The 22436-nt window shown below is 52.6% G+C and overlaps 1 protein-coding gene across 1 annotated transcript in view; it reads right to left on the bottom strand.

Moving 5' to 3' along the window:
• Positions 1-4078: 4078 nt before the first annotated feature.
• PEMT (phosphatidylethanolamine N-methyltransferase) overlaps positions 4079-22436 on the bottom strand; it is a gene marked incomplete at both ends in the record, with an annotated part of 39938 nt that continues 21580 nt past the window's right edge. Inside the window, 5 exons of the mRNA XM_080353917.1 lie at positions 4079-4133; positions 4829-4903; positions 8315-8426; positions 12911-13056; positions 20444-20559. Coding sequence (XP_080210043.1) covers positions 4079-4133; positions 4829-4903; positions 8315-8426; positions 12911-13056; positions 20444-20559 — 504 coding nt within the window. The remainder of the gene's footprint in view (positions 4134-4828; positions 4904-8314; positions 8427-12910; positions 13057-20443; positions 20560-22436) is intronic.

Genomic DNA, 22436 nt, shown 5'->3' on the forward strand with positions numbered 1-22436 from the left:
AGGTGATCTCCCCACCCCCAAAGAAAATGTCACGTGAGGTTTCACAGGGGAGCTATACAAGCGGCCATGCAGAGAAAACCCGGCTGGAACGTGAGGATGGGCAGAGGCGCTGCGGGGGCTGCGCGGTGGGACAGGGTGACCCAACACGGCACCGTGCGATGGACTCAGTGACCCGGCTGTCCCTGCCAGGCAGGAGTTGAGCTTTAACTAGTTTCTCCTTTCCCGGTATTTGCTCTGGAGAAATGTCCTGAACATCAAGGGAGGCGTTATCTGCACAGGGCCTCGTGTGCGGCATTTCCCAAGACTACAAACAAATCCCCTGCCAAGCTCAGATGGGCCCAGCAAGCCCCACACCAGCTTTTGGAGCCATGAAGTTCTGAAAACAGACCTGTGACCACATTTCCAGGGACCTCGCTTGGTGCTCAGCACATCCCTGAGAGCTAGAGGGATGCAGGGACCTCACTTGGTGTCATGGTCCATTCGGTGACCGACTCTTACACTTGGTAGAATCATAGAACAGTTTGGGTTGAAGGGACCTTCCCAGCTCCCCCAGTGCCACCCCTGCCATGAGCAGGGACATCTTCACCAGCTCAGGTTGCTCAGAGCCCCGTCCAGCCTGGCCTGGGATGTCTCCAGGGATGGTTCATCCACCACCTCTCTGGGAACCTGGGCCAGGCTCTCACCACCCTCATGTCCAGCACTGGGGCTGCAATCGGCTGGTCGTGGGGCTCTGATGGTTCAGGTTTCCCCTTTGGAAGCAGAAGGAATCTCATGTCCTGAGCCTGGGACTGTGGGGTCCATCCCTGCATTGGTGCAGGACACGGCCCAGCCGCAGCCAGGGGCTGAAATAGCTCTCACACCACCAATGCTTCATGCTCAGCCTGAAGGTTTCATCCCCACCCTCTGTAACCTCAAATTCTTAGAAATATTAGGCATTTTTAGAGAAATAGGTACTTTTTCCTTATGATGAGGGAAAGTCCACTAATCCTTCCTTGGTAAAATACTATAAAACAATACAAATAATGGTTTCTCTGTGCTTTCCTCCCTGCAGCTCCAGTGAGCAGCACGGCACTGCTGGGAATGGCCCTGGCCAGGGACAAGCCCCACCAAAGAGAGAAAGGTGGGCAGGAACATCACCTTCCAGCTCCCCGGCTTTGCTGCCGCGAACAGAGCAGATGCCTCTGAAATGTCAAACTCCAGCTCCACGGCAGCCAGAACCAGTTCTGCAAACGCAGCGACACATTAATCCACTCCGGCTGCTGCGAGAAGAGCTGCTAAAAACGGGGATATATCCTGCATGGCCCCAGAAAAACCCCTGTGCGATTCAAAGGCGAGATGGAGCTGGGAAGGGTCGGGTTTGGGGTGACAGATAAATGGGGAAGGAGTCTGAGAAGCCAGTACCAATTGGGATGCTGTGGGCACAGGAGGGGAAGCAGCTGTCACTGGGATCTATGGTGACAGACACTCATTTTGAGGGGCTGATGCTGGCTGGGTGGGAATGGTACAACTGTGGTGTCCCCAGCCTCGTGGCAGCAGCAAAAAAAGGTCTTATATGGTCGCCAGACTGGGAATTAGCACAAATACAGCCCTCGCTGCATTCTCATTAAGAGTTATCCTTCCCGAACAAGCATGTGTCTCTTCGGTAAATACTGATTTCACCTATCAACAAATTGGAATTTATTTACATCAGAGACTTTGAGCCAGGACTGGCAACTCTGACATAAAAGGTCTGAATAATGCAATGTATCCGCTCCTTGCTGGTTGCTATGGGTACTGGGCTGTTTTAGCCTCTGTCTATAAACATTAACTGTGAAGGGGATGTGGAAACTTATCTAAAAATAAAATACTATGTCCAAATCTTTAAGAGGAAGGTAGTTGAGATGGCAATTAAAAATAAATCCGCAGGTAAAGGTTCTGAAGCGGTGAAACACGACCACGGCGTCCGTGAGCCTGGTGGAAGGAGACAGAGACAGGACTGAAAAGAAACCAACGCTTTTAATTCCTGCTGAGCAATGCCCGAAGGGTGAATTAACAACATGCAAAAGGAAATATAGGACTGTTTTGTGGAGGTGACACTGAGAAAAACAGGGGGACGGAGGGGACAATGCGATGCTGAGACGTGGCACTGGGAACCAGCAGCAGCGTGGTTCCCTTCTCCAGCGCCGCTGCCGGGGCCTTTATGCTGCTATTTTTTTGGTCGTTTACAGCTTATTTCTCAAACTGTTCTGGGAATGTGTAAACAGTGAGCGTGAGTCTGGAGCGTCACCCCTGGGATCTTCCCGTCCAGGGCAGGATCCAGCCCTGGGCTCTTTGGGACTGGCCGAGGCTGGTGGCAGGGACGGAGGGACAGAAACAGCCCTGTCCCAAACACCCACCGGCCCTGCGTGGCAGTGACAAACAGCTGGAAGGCACTGGGTGGTGGGGCAGGAGGGCAGGACCCTCAGGTGGTCCCTGGGGACAAGGAGAGGCTGGGGGGTGTGGAAGGGGCCAGGACACCAACATGGCCAGGGGTGGGATATCTACAGGGTGTGCATGGGGGTTGACTCTTTCCTTTGGTCTTCTCCACGCTGGGGTTTCCCCACGGGTCGGCTGCCATCCCTCCGTCCCCCTTGGGTGGTGGCTTAGGTCGTATGTTCACATTTATGTGCTTTTCAGCCACCTCTTTTGCAGCCTTTGCCAATAGTGTGGAGTTGCAAATGGGAAACCACAGGTCTGGAAGGGGAGGTTCCCTCTTCCAGAAAAGACTTGTTGTGTTGCGGGGTTTGCAGCAGGTTTTTTTGCCAAGTTTGCAGCAGTTTCCCCTTTTCTTTCTGCGGTTGCGTCTGAACGCCCCAGGGGTTCCCGAGCACTCTCTGTTTGCTTCCCGTGGTTCCTCAGCAGCATCTTCGGATGATCCCCAGGACCAGCCAGAGCGGCGCTTCCCCACGCTCAGACCTCACTCACCAAAGGCACCGGTGTCTCCATCATTATTCTGCTTTCCCTCCAGTCCAGGGCCGGAGATGAGTTGCCTTTTCCCCCGTGGATCTCCCATAATCAGCGCAGGAGATGAGGTCGGTAGGTCCTGCGCTGTGCAGCTCCCAGGAGAGCATCAAGGCGATGGTGGCAGCAGCCGCAGGGACCCGACAATGGGGACAGGGACCTGGGGACAGGGACCTCCAGCTCCGGTGGGCTGTGGCGAGGAGGTGCCACCATGCTCAGGCTTGTTCCTCTGATCGCTTCCAGTACTGCAGGGTGCTCAGTTGGCTCATTAGGGGTTGCTGGGCTAATTAGTAGGATATATCTCAGTCGGAAAATGGGCAAATTGGTCAGCATGGGGACCGGAGAGGCACGCTGTGCCGAGGTATCCGAGACGCTGCTTGGTAAAAGATGGAGAAGAGGCTGTTATGGGCCCCACTGGTGCTCCAGTATCTGCTGGGCTGCCAAAACCCCAGCAGCACCGTGTGCTTGTCCAGCCTCTCCAACCGCCAGTGGACAGACACACCGGGGGCTTCCAGGGGGACATTTAACCCCAGGAAAGAAGCCTGGGCAGGAAATTCTGCTTTTGCAGAAAGTTTTGGCCCCAAAAATCAAGCCCAGGCTGTGTTTCTGGGGTGAACTGGTACAAGCCCATGTGCAGAATGTTCCTGGCTCAGGCACGGAGCAGCCCGGAGCAGCGATGCTCCATTTCCCGCTGGGGTGGTCGAGCCCTCGCGCCCTCCCGCACCATCTCTGCCGCTTGCTGGAGCACCTGCCATGGCCAACAGCTGCTTTTTTCTGCCTGATTTAGACTGAGCCTGGAGCCTCGAAGCTCCCCAGCAATTTTCCCTTGCACTGACTCTCAAACATGTAATCAAAATGATTTGGGGGCTGCTGGTCGGGTGCCAAGAGGCGGACACAACCGCTGCTGTGCAAAGCCTCCCCACCTGGATTTTTGCGGAGTTTTGGAGCTCAAATCCTTTGAGAAGTGCAGGAGAGGCTCTGGAGGAGCCAGGGGGGTCTGTGTGCGGTGCCCCCATCCCCATCTAATGCGCTTGTGGGTGGGGGAGCCTAGCAAAGCATCCCCTCTCGCTGAAACGCCCATCGGCAAACATACCTGTTACTACTTGTTCTTCACTCCCTTCTGTTTCTGCCGATAGATTTCCTCTGTGAAAGGCCTGTGATTGAGACGATGGGAATGTGGGGAGAGACGCAAGAGAGGGGCAAAAGAAGAGGGGGAAGAATTAAAATCAAGATTACTGTGTGCTCTCCTTTGGTCCCAAAAACTCTGCCCGTTAACCCTGGGCTTGGTTTCTCTGGGCCAAGCTGCTCCCAGCCGGGACCATCCTGGTGCTGAGTGGGATGATGCTCAGCGCACACAGACCCACCCTGGCTCTCTTTGCATCTCCTCCTCCCTTGCAAAGACAAAGGACCTTCCGCTGCTCAAGTACAACCACGGCTTCTGGGAATAATTCTGGGCTGCTGGGCTATTGTGCTGTAAAGTATCAGAGAAACCCATCCAAGGAACTACAAAATGCAAGTTTTGCTTGCAGAGTCTCTTCAGATGACACAATAAGTCCTTTCCGTGCCTTCCTTATTGTTCATGTACAAACAGAATCGGGCACCCAAAAGAAAAAAATGATCTCATTTTGATAAAAATAAACAAATGCATAAATGTTCCTAGAACTCAGCAAATAGTTTCAGAGAGGAATCTGCCCATTATCAAAACAATCGCAAAACAATCCTCCGTTTTCCTCCTTCCCTGCTGAATTAATTGGAAAAAACACCTCTACTTCTGCAGTTCCCCGAAACCTCAGGAGTTAAAAGCTGGTAAAAATAATTAGAAACTCTCCAGTTTTGCAGAGCTACTCACCCTTCATACAGCATTGCGACTGTGTAGGAAATTGCCACTACAGCTGTCAGCAAAAGGCCAGCTGGGCTTGCGTGCCTGTTTTGAAAGAGAAGGAAAAGGTAAGTACAGGGGCTTATGCAAGACCTGGTTTAGAAAGTGAAATAAGGCGCTGGGCTCCAGGAGAGCTCTCTCTTGCTCATTAAACAGAAGTGAACAAAAGGGTGGTGGGGTTTTTCTTTTTGTCCTTAACATTAACTGTCTTAAGCAGATGTTACTTGGCAAAGACTCTTCCCCAGCCTACTTCGGTGATTTCTTTTAAGTCTGATCCCCGCACGTCTCTGCTAAGAGAGCTTCTGCTTTGCTGCTAAGTCCTGAGATTATAGAGCTGTTTAATCGCTGAGCAGCTGCTTACGCAGGGCTGCGGCTCCCAGCCAGCGCTATAGGGGAAGGAAATGCCTGATGTGCATGGAAAGACGGGCCACCCAGGGCGCAGGAGACATCCAGAAGACAGAGCAACGTATGGACCATATACATCAAAACGGCGGCTGAGCCATCACAGGGCTGGGGATGGAAAGGAATGGAAAGATCCATGCCTGTCCTGTGAAGGGTGCTGGGGGCTTGGTTCACATTTAAACCCATTTCAAGATGTTTTAGGAACATGCCCTGTCACGTCCCAAGGCTCAGCTGGACTGTGTCCTTCAGTGAGGGGTCACCGGGCACAGCATGGGGACCGATGCCACCCGCCTCACCGCACTGTCCTTACGGCAGAGATGCTCGAGCGCTGCCCGGCACAGCTGTGTCTGGCTCACCGCAGGCACCTGCCCCCCAAAAACACCCCTTCTGCATCCTACAATGGCTGCAAGTGTTGCCCTTAATAAGGATGCTGCTGATTGCCTTTAATTGCTGGTGGCAGCTCAGCTCTGAGGGGGAAAAGATCTGGCTGTCAGCAAAAAAAAAAGTACTTAGCCAGTCCTTGGTGAGGATAAACATCCTGTAAGGCTTGTGCAATGGGACTGGTCCTGGCAGGAGAAGTTGCCTTCAGATGAGAGACTCAACTACCTAAACCTGGTCCTGGACCCGCCGTCAGGTACTGCCTGGCCACATCGGTTCCTGGAGAGACGCACTCAAATCTTCACCTCTGCACTGTTTCCATTGTGCAATAAGTTCTTCCCTCATTAGGAAGCATCAGGCAACTTCCTCCTTTCCCAGCCCCCTGCTATTACATGCTTAGTCATGTCTCCTCCTTGATTCCTATCAGAGAGAACAAATTTGCATGATTGTTTGTTGACAGCAAGACCTCTAATTGCATCATTTGGCTGCGGCTCCAGCTCTGATTTACACAGCCTGTTGCCATGAGTTGAAACACTTTCCTACCAAAGATACACAAAGCTGTCCCCAAACAGCTAATGCTCCATTTGTCTTTCAGGAGAAATGAGAAGCTTTGGGGTGAGTTGCTTCTCTCTTATGAGCTCAACCTACTTATTGGGCAACGGCTTGTGCCGTAGCGGGGTCAACAGAGTCAGCCAGGAAGGTTTTGTGATCTTGGTAGGACTTTTTCTGGGTAGGAAGCCTGTCCATCCTTTGCTGCGGCTCCCCGTGGCTGTGGGTTGTCTGCAAGAGCGATGGTGTGGGCTCTCATCCTTCCCCACCGGTCCCGGGGGTTGGACGTGGGACACCCACTTGGCCCTTTCCTCCTGGAGCTCCTGTTTTCATGGCGAGCGGTGCAGGTGTCTTCTCCAGCAACACGTTTATTTGGCTGCTGTTAGTTGGGCAGGGGATACCCGCGGTACCCGAGGGAGAAACCAGCAGCTCTCCCCCTGTGCGATGCTTTGGAGGTTGGATGGATCAGAAGGCAAGGCTGCTGGTGTGCTGCCAGGCTCGCTGACGTTCTGCGGTATGTACCCTCGCAAATTAAAATGAATCAGTCCTTTGGGCTCCAATGCCATGATACGGAGCATGATACATCACCGAGGGAGGAAAAATATGCTCTACGTTTTAGGTCTGTCCAAATGCAGACATATTCCTCCAGCATCCCTCCCACTGCCGTGGAACTGAGACATCAGCTTTGGCCTCCGAGGGCAGAAACCAGACGTCTTCTGAAAGCCCTGGGACCTCAGGAGAGACCTGGGACCCCCCCAAAACCTCGGCAAGCCCAGCTGAGATCCCAGGGAAGAGAAAGAGTCAAAACCACCATGTGAAGGGTTGTGCAGAGCTTCCCCAGGGCAGGCGGGCGGCGTCCTGGTGCCACTTTGCACAGCTCCAGCAATTTGTTAACAGCGATTATTCGTCACGCTTCACTGCCCTTTATGGTGGCAGCCTTTTAATGAGGAAAAGGAGGCAATCAGACTGCTGTCTTGAGCCCCTTCAAGCTGCTTTTGCCCAAGGATTGTGGCGGCCGATGGAGCAACATGCACCCCGGCGTGAGGCTCATCTCTTGCTGGGGTGAAGAAGAGATTTCTGCAACAGAAATAGCTCAGGAGGGTTCAGCAGGTTCCGCAAAGCGTTTAGGAAATAGTTCAATGCTCACATTGAGAAAAATATAAAAATCTCCTGGTCAAATTCCTCATTTTCTGCTGTTGAGGGGGTGATGGTGCCCGTTGCTCTCTGGCCACGGTGTGATATGGGGTGAACTCATCCTGCCCCAGCTCTGCCCCACTCTGCCAGGGGCGATTTCAAGCTAAGAGCGAACATCAGCAAAGCTCAGCGGAGTCAGGAGAGAAACCATCAGCTTTACTTATTACCAGGGGTCAGAAAATGCTGCCCACGCGGCTGAAAAGGTGACCAGAAAGTGGCAAAGCACTTTATTTTACTCCCCGCAAGGAGAAGGGAGGTGGTCACACTTGGGAGAAACTGCAAAATAACCCAGTGATAACAGCCCGCAACGCTCTGCGGGCTCCCGATGTAACAGCCAGGGCTTTTTTTTCTCCTGGGCAAATAAATAAAATGTGGTATTAAATGAAAACCACATCAAACTTGTTACACCGAATAGAGTATATTGCTCATTTGCTGCTAAATTACAGCCTATTCATTACCTCCCAAGCAGGCTATTAAGCTGTGTTGTATCGAATGAGGAGGGTTTCAGAAGTGTTATCACAGTGCAGTGGGGGAAAGGGTGTGTTGGCTTGTTTTGCTTTTTCCAGAGGTAATTACAGGGTCACACTGATCCCCGGTACCAGCGGCCTGCCCTGCCGAGCGACACCTCGCATGAATTCGGCCCCGGCTGTTGATTTTTCCACGTGCAGAGCCTGCCAAGGACCTCACTCAGCCGCAGAGCATTTGCTGATGCTCTTCCCAGCATTTGGCCGCTATTTATTTTTCTACAATTAATGCCACAAGTCTTTTAAGACAGCGGAAGATTTTGCGCGCACAAAAATAAGCCAGGAAGCGAGAAAACGGGGCATGTTCCACTTTCCCTGTCATTTTTTCTCAACGATTGCTATCACCAAGCGCCGAGCCCAGACTCCACGCTTGCCCTGCGATGGGGGGTTTGTAGGGGCACGTACTCACATGAGGGCCCAGCCCAGGTAGACGGCTGTGCTGCCCCAGTACATGGGGTTATCCAGGATGCTGAAGGGGAAGCTGGTCACTTTGGCCTCCATCAGAATGCCGAAGTAATCACCTGTGGAGCAAACAAGAGGGTTTCTCATCAGGCTCCACGAAGGTGGGAGTCCCGGGGGGCTTGGAGACGCCGATACCCTCCCCGTGCCGTGGAGCATCCCCGCCAGGGATGCAGAGTGAAGGTGAACGAGGGATTTTGCTGCCGATCTCCAGGCTGAGAAAACAGCAACAAATAGATTGGCTGTTTACTCTGTATCTATCGGCCTTTCCGGGAATGGCTCTTTGTCGACGAGAAAGGTTTATTTATACATCGCAATAATGCTGCGGCAGCCACGTCTCTCATCAGGAGGCAGCTCTCCAGGTCCCAACTGGCTGATTCTGGCTTTCTCATTTGAAAACTGCCCATCTGATGCTGCTTGATGGGGAAGCAAATGCAGAGGATCAAAACCATTTAATGGGGAAACAAGCCTGGCGCAGTGTAACGGTGGTTTGAGATGTTATAATAACGACCACCACCACCAAATGCCCTCATTCAGTGTCACCCTCATCTCATAGTTCAGCGAATTTCTCAGAATTTCAGAAAATAGCACCTCTGCCTACAAAACACTCAATTATCGGAATGATGGTGATGATGATAATAGGTGATTGTCATCTGTACTGAGGAAAGCTTTCAGAGCTGTCAGCATCCAACCAGTTCCCTATCTGCCTCGGGATAATCCTTCCACCCCCTTGAAAGGAGCCTGGAAATGACAAGAGAGGAGATGTTGTGCGGCTTGCAAGCAGCATTTTTTGGGAAAAAAGGGCTGGAATGCCAAGCTCTGATTTCTGCTGGTCTTTACAAGCGAGACCACCAAGCCCAGCGAGGATTTTGCTCCGTGTTCACTGTGTAACACGCAGCATCAGTCAGCGAGGAGCAGCTCCAGGAGCTGCCGCAGCCCTGGGTCACGTTCCCAGCTCTGCTGCCAGCCCGTGCGCTGACCTTGGCCAAATCTCCTCCGTCCCTCCCGGTGCTATTGTGCACCGATCATAAAATCAGTCTTTCTTATAGCGCAGAGGGTGGTGAGGATTAATGTATGGTGAGAAAGTGCTTGGAAATCCATATAAAAGGCATAACAGGAGTGCAAACTATTCAAGGTTATTATTATTACCTGGATCGTAGTGTAATTTCTTTGACCTCACATGGTGCAAAAACATTTATTTCTAAGGATAAACAGCGCCTGCCCAATTAGACAATGCTTTTGGGCTTTAACTACAGGCCACTAAGTGAGATAATTGCCTGGTATTCATACTATATGTTCTCACAGTTACTTGGCAATGCATTTCTGAGATTGTTCTGGCAGAAAGAACACATCACCCCCTGCCACAGCCCATAGCTGTGCTTTTTTATGTGTCAAAATGCTTCATTATACCCTGCCCGCCCTCGCCTTTGGGCTGAACACCTCACTCCCCGACTGGCGCCAGCACCGAGAAGGTTCTTTGCACAAAGCCCTGGGTTCGTGAGGCTGGCAGGGGCTTCTGAGCACCTGTGGGACCTTGCAAGCAAAACACATGAGCTTTTCCGATGTAAACCCTGCGTCTAAACCCACACAGTTAAGTGAACGTGACCACCAGAGATCTGCAACATTTTCCTCTTCAGGACTGTGCATCGGTTTGCACAGCATCAGCCTGAGCATCTCCTGAGCCTCCACTCTGCCCTCAGAACAGGAATCAGCTCCTTGTCAGGCTGAGGGATTTTGGCATCTCCTCTGGGTTGTTATTTTTTGCTGGAGGTCAGTGTGACCACCTCACCGTGCAGGGTCGACACTTCAGATCACGGCAGCAAAAAGCCACTTGATGCATTCTGCAGGGACCCCCACGCTCCCTGGAACCCGAACTGAGCTGAGGCACCACCAAGGAGCCACCAGTGTCACCACAGCCCAGTGACAGACTCCGGTCAAGTCAGATTTACTTGAAATCTTGACCAGCGCTGGGAGGAACTGCGCTGGGGTTGAGACAGATGGGCTCAGACAGGCAGAGCTGCCTCTTGGTGCCCTCGGCCTGCGGGAAGCCAAACCCTCGTTACTACATTTGTTGGGAAAGAGGGCAAATGGAAAGGTGGACAGTGCTGAAATCCCTGCGAGGGCACGAGGATGGGGCACCGGGAGGACTGTTCTTCAGGGGGGGTGGCTGCATCCCACCCCGTGGGTGCTGCTGGGTGGCACAGAAAGGTTTGTCACAGCAGGGTGACTCAAACGGCTCCCACTGCACCGCTTAGCCCACATTTCAGAGATAAACTGCCCTGCAGCCGCTCCAAAGCTTGAATGTGCTGTTAAAGAGAAACTGAACGCACAGCCCCAGAGCAGTGTCTGTGCCTTGCCTGCTTCAGCCCTCATTGCTGTAGGAAAACCCAAAAGGGAAGGGCCAAACGCTGTTCCAATAAGCTTTTGAAGTGCTTGGGTGTCAGAGACTCTGTCAAAACTTATCTCGAGCTCAGATATTGACTATGAGAAGAAGGTGGATGATGATATAACCCCCTTCTTCTCAAAGCAGTGCAGCCCCTTGCTACCCGCAGCCTGAAGTGCTGTCGCTGCTGGGAGACCCAGATCCTCTTGCATCACCAAAACCCTGTGGGCAGGAGGATGTTGGAAGTACCACAAAATCACCAAATAGTTTGCGTTGAAGGGACCTTCCCAGGCCCCCAGTGCCCCCCCTGCCATGAGCAGGGACATCTTCACCAGCTCAGGTTGCTCAGAGCCCCGTCCAGCCTGGCCTGGGATGTCTCCAGGGACGGTTCATCCACCACCTCTCTGGCCAACCTGGGCCAGGCTCTCACCACCCTCAGAGGCAAAAATTTCTTCCTCATGTCTGGCCTGAATCTCCCTCCTTTAGTTTAAAACCATCACCCCTTGTTCTATCACAACAGGCCCTGCTGAAAAGTCTGTTCCCATCTTCTTATAGGTCCCTTTTAAGTACTGAAAGACTACAATAAGGTCTCCCTGGTGAGAACTGAGCAAGAGAACATCCCATGCGAGATCCTCAGAGACCTGCAAACTCCTCGTCTTCCCCACGGCTGGGTAAGAAACCATGATGAACAGCATTAAGAGTTTGCTGACTTGGACTCATGGGGGCTTGCGTGGAGCTGAGAACCACCCTCAGCCCACGGCTCTGCAGGGCTCCAGCTGGGACAGAGGGCATGTGGTTGTGGCATCTGCGCACCCTGTTGCAGCTCTGCCCTCTGCCTGCCGTGCCCTGGCTAACAAGGAGAGCTGGCCTCGCTCCGGCAGCATCACGCATGGCTGGGAGCCACGCGGGCTCAACCCGGCGTGCTGGTGGCCAGGAGAACCTCCACCAGCAGAGAGGATGGAGCAGAAGTGTCCGATATGCATCACTGACGTCTGCCTCCTTCCAGCCCCAGGGAATGTAGGAGCCATTGGCCATGCAAAGTGGAGGGGGACAGGGCCACCCCTGCCGCTTCTGCTGAACCTGACTCACTCGTTTGCTTTTCCCAAGCGGTTCAGGTCCAGTGGATCCTCCTGGTTGGATGAATCAGGCTTTACATCAACAGCCCCAGCCCTGGCTGAACTTCAGGAGCATTCAAGCAGCTCTGTTTGGTGGGTAACTCCTGTGCCTGGCCTTCCTGGACACGTCTCCACAGGCACAGCATCGCTCCTGGGGGTGATTTTGGAGGATGCTGGCGGACAGGAGTGTGACACAGGGACAGGAGCGGGGCTGCACAGACGCAGGGTGAGGGCGCACGTTCAGGAGTGCTGAGCTCTATTTCTGGCAGCAGGATCTTGGCCAACTCAACACATTTCTTTGCAACTCCACTTGAAACCAGGAAGGCTTATTACCTCCCTCTCTTCTTCCTGACGACTCTGCAGGAGCTAATTGAATTTGGTTTGTAAAGCACTTGCAAAAGCACAGCCTAAATGCGGTGTCAAAGCCAAGGCTGTGATTATTTCAGCCAGCGGGAGCTGCCCCTTTCCTTAGATATTTATTGTTCCTGTCTCTATTTTATTTTTATGAATTCCACACATACTGGCATGTTTTTAAAGTCAACAATGCTAATAGAGTTACTCTCTAAATGTGAAAGCAGACGCAGCGCAAAATGCCTTCTGCCATAAAACGGCAGATTAAAGAATCTGTCAACGAACGTCAGGTTTATTGCGGAGCAAAGAACAAACAAGATCCTGTCTCCACACATGCGTGGAGCGGGTGGGGGCTCAGAACAAGGCTGCTGGACCCCTCACACTCACTGTGCCGGTGCCAACGTGCCCGCGGGGTCTGTGCTTGGGGGTCCCTTTTCTGGGAGGCATTTGGACTGTCAGACTATCAGCTGCTTTCTAAAATTTCAGGCTTGACACTGAAGGTGATGGGACTCACTGTACGATCTCCTCCGTAATGACACGGTTAGATTCATCACGCTTTGGTGTCATAAAGACAAGACCAAATCTAACAGCTCCGAAGACAAGGACGAGGAAATTCTTACTGATTCTGTCCTAGCAAAAGACCCCTGCAAGGATTAAATGCACTTTCTGGTTAATCTGTTGAATTTTTAGTGCTTACCTAGGAATGTCCCGGTGAATCCCAGTGCTAAGAAGCTGGAAATGACAAACAAGGTCCCTACAGCCAAGATGGCCAAGCCTGAGTAATAGGCCCAGTGGCAATCCAAGCCTTCCAGCTTCGGTTGGCTCTTCATGGCTTCTGTGAAGCTGTCAGAGAGACAAGAAGGGCCATTAATTGTGATGTCTAATTACTAATATCACCCACCTGTGAGATGCGGAGCTTTGGGAGGGGATGCTGCTGAGGAGGACCCTTCATCAGGTCTCTTCTTCCACCTGGATGTTACTCAAGGGAGAAACAAGGAGCCAAAGCCTTGTGAGCAGCCAGGGTTTGACCTGGGGCAGCTATTTCTATTTGGAGCCCTTGCTCAATCCTGAAAATATCAAGCCCACTGAACTGCAATATTAAAAGAACCATAGAATAGCTTGGGTTGAAGGGACCTTCCCAGCTCCCCCAGTGCCACCCCTGCCATGACAGGGACATCTTCACCAGCTCAGGTTGCTCAGAGCCCCGTCCAGCCTGGCCTGGGATGTCTCCAGGGATGGTTCATCCACCACCTCTCTGGGCAACCCGCGTCAGTATTTTATCACCCTCGAAAAGCTTTGCCTTGCGCTCCAAACCTCATGTTTCATCATGACCGCAAGCTCTGGCGAAGACGCCCATGCAAACGCCGGAGGCTGCGCTGCCTCGGCACAGGGTTGGGAACAATCGGCTGGGTTCTCTCGTGCTCCCACCCCCGTTCCTCCCCATCACAATATTTTGCAGCCTTCACGCGTTAGCCACGTGCCCAGGAGTGAGTCACGGCTGCAGCCAAACAGTCAGGGGGAGGACGGGAACGGTGAAAGGAAAATACTAGAGAAACACACATTTTCAAGCGCGGGCGCAGCTTCTCAGCTCCAGGCTTGTTCAGGCATTTCAGGTCTGACCTTCCAAATACTCATTTGTGAGTGGAACAATTGTGACCCTCCCCTCAGCCCCCTGCCCTTCGCCCGGAGCAGGGCTTGGCAGGCTCAGCATCTCGCAGAGCTCTGGCACAAGCATCTGCCTACAAAGGAGACAACGCCGTCATTAAAAAAAACGCCCATTAATAATAGCAAGAGGAGATAACAGACCCACAGAGCTGCACACTGCGTTTCTCCACATGTTGCTGACACATGAGGTAGGAAACATTGAGTCTTTTTTTAATGAGCACCACGGAGGCTGAAATTCAAGTGGAATAGCAGCTCTACCGCGCCTCCGGCCACCGCTGCTCCTGCCTGGGCTCCTGGGCTGGAAAATGCTTCCATGACGTTACCTACAGGGCTTGGAACAGTTATTTTTTCCTCAATATCCACTTTCCCCAAGCCCTGCAAATCCCTGGATTTATTCTGTTGCCCAAATGGAAGCTGAGATGGACAATCCTGCCTGCCTGGCTGATGGACAAGCAGCTGGAAACGCACCTTTTGAAGGCTCAAAGACCAGATGACAAGTTACACGCACCAAGCAAAGTCCAGGATATTTTTTGTTTTCCTTGGAGCTCCTTCCTACTAAATTTTCTACTGTCAGGGAGTTTTTAGGACCCTGGAGAAAGACATTTAATCTTCACTTTGGACTGGAGCAAGGAAACAAAACACAGAAAAAATGTGATGTGCTTGGGAGTGAGCAAGAACACAGCGTCTTGGTGATTTACACTTGATCACTTAACTCAGAATTTCCACGCTGGAAATTACAGGGAAATTCCCTTTTCCAGGGAGCTGAACACAGACAGAGAAAGGACAGCCTGGCCCTGGGTGATGTAAGGACACATGTCCCCAGGGCTGGTCCCCCTCCAGCACCCAGCACACCAGGCTCACATTGGTTTAGCTTAAAATCATTCCTGATGTGAACACACAGCCCTGGCTGCCAGGTGAAGCAGCTGCACAACCCTTTGCATCTTTTCCCTGGTGTTTATTTATAAATGACACAAGTCTCCCCTATAAGGAAGCCCAAATGCGCATTCCTGCTGGCAGCACTGCCTGGGTTTGGGAGGAAAGAAAATCCCTCTGCGGGGATGTGCTCATCCGCCTGAGCGACCCTGGCCTGGCCGCGCTCTCCGTGCAGAACGGGACATCCCTGGGGATGCTCTGGAGCAATCTGCTCCCACAGAGGAAGATGCAAACGCCTTTTTCACAGCAATGGGGGTTTGACTCTGCATCCGGCCAGGACCCTTCCACAGGGCACCAGCACTGGGGTGGGATTTCACAGAGATCAAAAAACGCTGCTGATCGCTGGGGAGGCAGGTCTGGGAGAGCAGCACCAAGCTGCTCCTCGTCTGGATCGCAGCAAAGAGATGGCAGAGCAGAAAGAGGCACAGCCAGAGCTGGGCGCTCGGATGCTGCTGCTCACTCTGGATTCACACCAGCTTACATCCTTGAGGCTCCACTGTCCCATGCTAGTGACCTGACTTGGAGCAGGAGAAGAGCAAAGGTGGCTTCGAGAGCATGAACTGGCCAGCTGCGAATCAGCCTTGGAGGTTTTGCAACCAGCACGTGATGCCGTTTGCTTTGGCAAAGCCGCCTCCCCTGCTCCAGATGATCCCATCCTTCCTTTTCACGGTCGGATACGCCTGCATTCATCATCCTCATCAGCATGTCTTGCTCGGTCCCCTGCTGTTTGGCTTACAGCTAGAGAGCGAGGTGTTTGCACGGAGATAATGGACTGCCTTTCCCTCTAGTAATGCTTTATATCTTCCTAAACACACTCTCTATTTGCATTAAACATGATGCACACAGGAGTTTTCAGAATTGGTAAATAAACCTTTTAAACATTTATGATGCTGGGCCATGACAAGTAGCACGGAGCTGTCAATTATTCTAGCATCTGCGGCTGTTCCTCAGTGCCGGGGGAGCTTCACCACCTCCCTGGCAGGAGGAGGACAAGGCGTTGGCCACCTCCCTTGCTGGGGGGGGCAAGTAATGCAGCCGGTTTGTCATTAAACCAGTCCCTTTCGCCATGTGCCTCTGAGTCACGTTTGTTACAGCATTTATTTCTGGCTGCACGACAAGGCAGGGGCCCAGCTTGGCACCCAAGAGGGCATGAGTTAAAGCCGCGCTTTGTACCGGTACCTGGAAATGCTTTATGTACTGAGCGGAGCGATTGCCATGGTGAGCAGCATCCCTCTGGCCAGCGCAGGGGAGGGCCGGGTGGGCTGCGACCTACTTTAATCACATACCCGCCTGCTGTCACGAGGACGTTTGCCATAGGGGAGAGACACCTGGAATGCACCCTCAGCTTTGGCAAGTGGAAAACGGGGAAATGAAGCTTCCCTAACATCTCCCCATGCTTGCCGGCGTGAAGCAGGACACCAGAGGCACCCATTTTCCAGCCCAGTAGGGAAAAGCCCAAATCCACCAGCACTGCTCTGGCCAAATCGGCCAAACAGGAGCTGATTCATAAAATCACAGAATCATTTTGGTTGGAAAACGTCCTCAAGATCACTGAGTCCAACCATTAACCCACCCCTGGCACTGCCCCATGTCCCTGAGAACCTCATCTCCATCTGTTCAATCCCTCCAGGGATGGTGACTCCAGCACTGCCCTGGGCAGCCTGTTCCAATGCCCAACAGCCCTTTGGGGAAGAAATTGTTCCCCAGATCCAACCTCAACCTCCCCTGGTGCAACTTGAGGCCATTTCCTCTGCTCCTGGCGCTTGTTCCTTGGGAGAAGAAACCAACACCCTCCATGCCACAAGTCAACCAGGGAATGGCAACTGCAACACCAGAAAACCCACCAAACCTACAGCCCAAAATACATCCCCAAAGGCCGCATGGAGCATGAAGCAAACCTGGAAATACCGTACTGAGAGAGAAGCTGAGTGTTTTCAGGTCTCTGGGTCTCTCTTGGTTGCCCACACTGAGCATATTTTGCAATCCCTTTCCCTCAAAGGAGGGCAAAGACTGTGTCCAGCAAACTGGGTCACCGCGGGAGCAGCCCAGCAGCACTTCCTCCGCCTGATCCCAAAAATCGGTCTGGAAACTGGGGCTGGCAAACGCAATTGGGGAGAACTGGGCCAGGGGCCAGCGGGCAGCGAGGCAGCCGCAGCGGGGCCGGCAGCCGGCATCTGGGAGGCAGCAGCCGCCGCTGCAAGGGGCCGCGCTCGCCACGCGGGACGTCCGTCTGTCCCCCACGCCTGAGGTTTTGTTCCTCTCGCCCAAGGAGGCAATGGGGGTAAAATCATGCAGTGGTGCCCAGCAACACAGGCTGCTGCAAGCACACGGCAACAAAAGATCTCATTGTTTAAAAAAAACCCCAGCAAAACAAAACAACCCCAACAACACTCAAATTGCCTTGCCAATACCATCAGCTATTGTTAGCCCAGTCATCATCTTCACAGCTTCTTTCCCCAATAATGACTTTGCTTTCCTGCCAGTGCCGGTGTGTGTGTTATTTAGGTCAGCTGGGGGCTGTGGAAGCTGCGGTGGGGACGCGGATGCCCGGCAGCCGTGCCGGAGGGGACGGGAGGTGCTGTTGGCTCAGAGGAGACCTCGGTTCCTTCAGACCGCACTTGGCTCCTATCATCGAACTTGGTCACTTCTGCACAAAAGGCCACGTGGCTCTCGAATCGATTCCATTTACACCATGCTCGTTCATGGTACAAGCTCACAAAATCAAACAGCATTGAGCATAAAGGTACTACCAGGCAATGACAAGCAAACTCTTCCCTGTGCAAAATCCTGTCCTGGGGTGGATTAATTTTCTTGGAAGCATCATCTCCAAGCAAGAAGCCCGTCCATGCAGGAGGCGATGCCCAGTGGCTAATTGTAGAGCTGATGCAGGGAAAAACATCAACATCATGGTAAAGCATGAGAGCGACACTGGCTGTAAGTCGAGGACAGCGAAGGTTGTCACGTCCTGTGTCACACAGATAACAGTCATAAACTGCAGGGGTAGCGGACGCAGTACGGATAGTTCAAAAGTTCAGGAATTGTTTTCACAGATAACAGCCTCGGTGATGGAAGTTCCCTGCTTCTTGCAGAAAGAACAGGGCTGTAATGAAAATAATCAGTGCGCCAAAGCGATTAAGGACGCTTGTCTTGTGCAGTTGACTAAGCAGGGGCCCCCCGGTCACAGGTCATTCTGGTTTGCTTCTCAGAAGCAAGCTGAGGCTTGATAATGAAGTTCGGAGCTGGGAAGCACCTAGTTGCTTAACTGAGCACAAGACACTCCTCTTCTTACACCCAAGGGATCCCTTTGGAGCAAAGCCTGCCAGAGATCACGGTGCCGGGCACAGGGCGGGCGGTGAAGAGCCGCACAGCCCAGCTCCGGGGCTTTCAGCCACGATGCCAACCTGCTTGCAAAGGTTTTGTCGGCTCTGCCCTCCCCTCCTCCACCCCCAGCTTGGAGCCTTTCAAAGATTCAGTTGCAAAAAAAAGGAAGCAGGTTTTTAAAAACAAAAAAAAGAGACATCCCGTGGGCTCCTCAATTGCTCCCTGGCAGCCCACACCTACGTTAAAAGTCCCCGAAGCACAAAGAGAGGAGCTTTAAAGGCTGGATTACAGCGCTGGGGGTGGAGGGACCCCCCGGGCTGCCTTTTTGCTCAGTGTCAGCAGCCAGCACAGCCCAACCCCGGCCACCGCGCACCCCAGCGCCAGGCACAGATTGTGCTTTGCCGGCTGCATCGGCTCTGCAGGGCTGAGGAGTGAAAATCTGCGTTCAGAATACCAGTGACTCAGAAAATAACGTAAAGGGAGAAGCGAAATAGCAAGAGCAGGTGAGACACATCCCTCCCGGCATCGCTGGCCACTGAGGTGACAGTACCCATGTTGTGTGAGCTGTGAATCCCTCTCCGGGCAAACCCTGCGCTGGACCTGGCTGATATCTTCATACAAGGGCAAGGGACAGGATAAGTCCTGCCCAAACATCACAATTTCTCTGGGCTTCAGTTATGGAGGACTCGCTGAGCTGGGAATGGTGCATTACAGGGCAATTCTGGCAGCTGCTGTTCTGCGGACCACCCCGAAACCGTCCCGTCACTCCCATCACTAAGGGCTGGCCCTGCTTGAACAGCCTCCAAAGCCTGCCAGCTGTCACTCGGGCCAACCTCAGTGACAAGAAAAGGCAAGGGAATAAGCCAACCTTGTTGAAACACCTGGACAAAATAAACTTCATATTGCAATCACCTGAAGCGGCCTTTGGCCCATGGGGGTGAGCTGGCGTCTCATCCGCACTCTGCTGGGCTGAGCTGCCCCATCTTCTAGAGCTTCTCCTCCAAAACCAAGGTCCAAATGGGGCTCTTCCAGCCCCCGGGGCTGACCTTGCTGTCTCCTTTAAGGCCCAACTCACGGGCTGTGCAGGCAGAGCCATCGCAACAAGCCCCAGAGCACTTGAAACTCCTGACACAGAGCACAACCGCAATGTAGGGCTGAGACAAATGAGGTCCCTCTGGCTCTCCAAGCAGTTCCCCATCAATGACCCAGCGAGCCTCGCTGACCCAGGAGCCAGTAGGACCGCTGGGAACGGAGACTGTCCCTCCATCAAACGTTATTTTTAATTAAAGGCAGGCACAAGGCTTTGCATTGCTTCCCAGACAACAAGAGACTATGTCATTTGTGAAAGAGATTGCTGAGACATTCCCCAGTGAAATCCAAGCCTGCTGCGCTGGTAAGACATCAGCAGAACACACACATGCCCTCTGCCTCGCCTGCATTCAATTACGGCCCCATTCATCGCAAAGGTTCATCCAGTTTCTGCAATAAACTGCTGGGACAAACACAGAAGGGCAAGGGCAGGTCTTGGTGTCACTTCCAGGAAGGCAAAGCTCTTAAATACATGTTGCAAATTCCAACCTGAGATCTCCGCGCCTGGCAAATTACCCAAAGTACTAAACAACCCATTAGCTCTGACCCTGGCATAATTGCATCTGGGAATTTAGTAAGAGAGTCTGTCTCTCCTAACAACATTGAAGATAAAGCCTACCAGATCGCAGATAAATTGCTAGCATTGAGGAAACTTTCCGCAGTAAACCTCTCTGCTGCACTCAGAACGTCAAAGGACATATTCCCCTGGTGTTCGGCGCATCAGTCATACCACACTATTAGCTGGCACAGGTGGGATTTGAAGAGATCGCAGATAAGAGTTTAAAGAGACTGTTTGCAAAGTGCACAGATAATCCTGCTCTTCTGCACAGGAAACTGCGGCTTCTTAAAAACAGGTTTAATTTTGTTTATGATTTCTTACGAGAAAATTAAAAAATTCTGCTGTTACGTATGATCCACCCTGTGCAAACTGCCCTCCTGTCACCCCGGCTGCTCACAGGCCGGGGAAACTGTCCCCAGCGAGCAGAGAAACCTGCGGCACTCAGCGGCTGTTGACACCGATGGTTTTGGCCACGCCGCGACGTCTCTTGTCTTTATTACAAATCCTGGAATAAATCTGCTGCTGGCTGAAGGTATCCAGCCATGTAAAAGCAATATGCTGGGGTTGGATCCAGCACTCCGGAGCAAATATCCCGTATCCCCCCACCCCGTAAGGACATTTCTTTGCACCGATATGTAGCAGAAGGGTCGGTCGGCTCCTTACCAGTGGCTCCGCACGCAGTTGAGCATCAGGATAACGGCACCCAGGCAGTAACAGGCAGCGTGTGGAGAGCCAAAGACCCGGCTGAGCGCTCGCGTTTTGTGCTCCCATCTGGCTACCTGAAAACAGAATAAAAAACAGGTATTTGGGTGTGCTCGGGTATGTGCTGCCCCAGGAGCATGAGCCCAGGACACACAGCATCTGCAGGCGGAGGCCAGTGATGGGATGTGGATTAAACCAAGCCTGGGGATGAAAGCTGCCTCTTGCTTGCTTGGCTTGTTTGCCAGGCCAGCCAGCAGCACTGAGGCACTGGCTCACGGGAAGAAAAAATCCCTACACATCAGTTTTACAGAATCTGTGGCTTGGACAATAGGCTGGCCAGGGCAGTGGTGGAATCACCATCCCTAGAGGGGTTGAACAGATGCAGAGATGATGTTCTTAGGGACATGGATTAGTGATAGTGTTATGTTAACGGCTGGACTCAATGACCTTAAAGGTCTTTTATACCCAAAATGATTCTAAGAATCTCTCCAACGAGGTTGAGAGCATTGCTAAGGCTGTCCCCAGGTCACCAAAGCCAACAAGCCCCTGCCATGAAGCCTAGTATTGCTCTCCTGGAAAGAAAACAGGTCCCTGAGTAGGGGGTGGACCACAGGGCCACTCAGCTCTCATTGTCTGAGCTGTGCCATCTCCTACAGCCAGCCTTAGGGATCATACCTGGCAGGAACAAACCCTTCTTGCGCACATCCAGAAAAGTCTGCAAGCTCCTCGCACAGAACAAGATTGGCCAGCTCTGCCCAGAGACCTGCTTCCACTTTTGCAGGCTGAAGCAGATGGCCTTTGTTAGCGCTCAGCAATTACAGCCATTAAGGGCTCATCTACATCCTCACCCATCCCTGCGCGGTTGTCTCAATGCCACCCCCAGAGCACGTCAGCCCAGCCCAGGACTCACACACGCAGGCAGCATCTCTGGGGAGGCATCAGAATCTCTGGGGAGGCATCAGCATCCTGCACAGCACACCTTCCTCTGCCTGCGAGTTTAAGCTCTGTGAGGAAGAAATTCTTTACAATGAGGGTGGTAAAACACCAGCTCAGGTTTCCCAGAGAGGTGGTGGATGAACCATCCCTGGAGACATCCCAGGCCAGGCTGGACGGGGCTCTGAGCAACCTGAGCTGGTGAAGATGTCCCTGCTCATGGCAGGGGTGGCACTGGGGGAGCTGGGAAGGTCCCTTCAACACAAACTGTTCTATGACTCTGCAGAGCAGTAGATGCTGATGGGCCCCTGCCCAAAATGCCTCACAGCTGAGGAGATGCCCTCTCACCCCAGGAAGCTGCTGCATGCATGACCTGCTCTCAAAATTTGGGCTGGATCTACCCAAGTCACCAAATCCAGGACCCTCGCTCCCAAGCTGATGAAAATCCTTACAGCTGCTCTGTTTCCTGCCTCTCCCATACCCCTCAGAAAGCTGTCGCTGTTTTCATTGCCTCTTTTAGGCTTCACTCTCAGGCCTGGCGTTTGGACCAGCCCCTCAATTCAAGCCAAGCAGAGCACAACCAGGCAATAAAGTGGGAGGTGGGAGTCAACAGAACATCTCAGCATCAATTTGTGTCTCAGACACGGCTGCCACTTCATTAGCTTCAAACGCACTTCACTCCCTCGCATGGAGCCTGGGCAGCTTTTTAGGGGGGCACCTGCAGCCCAGCTATTCGTTTGCTATCAGCGTATTTAGTAAATGATTGGCTCTATCTGAGCAGAGAAAAGCAGCTTTGCGGGTCCCACTTTCTTGCCAGGTTGATGCAGAAGCACAAAGTGCTGCTGGTAGAGGGGACCGCTGGCTTCGGGAGGGGAGAACGATGACGACCTCCAATAAGCAGGGCGCTGATTTCACATGCTGAGAGCTGATTCAATTAGTTATGCAATGATTGCTCTGAAATTACAAATCCACTCATGACAGAAAGAACTGCTTCACTGCCTTTTTTCTGGCTGGTATAAAT

This window comes from Nesoenas mayeri (assembly GCF_963082525.1).
Source record: "Nesoenas mayeri genome assembly, chromosome: 15".
NCBI lineage: Eukaryota > Metazoa > Chordata > Aves > Columbiformes > Columbidae > Nesoenas > Nesoenas mayeri.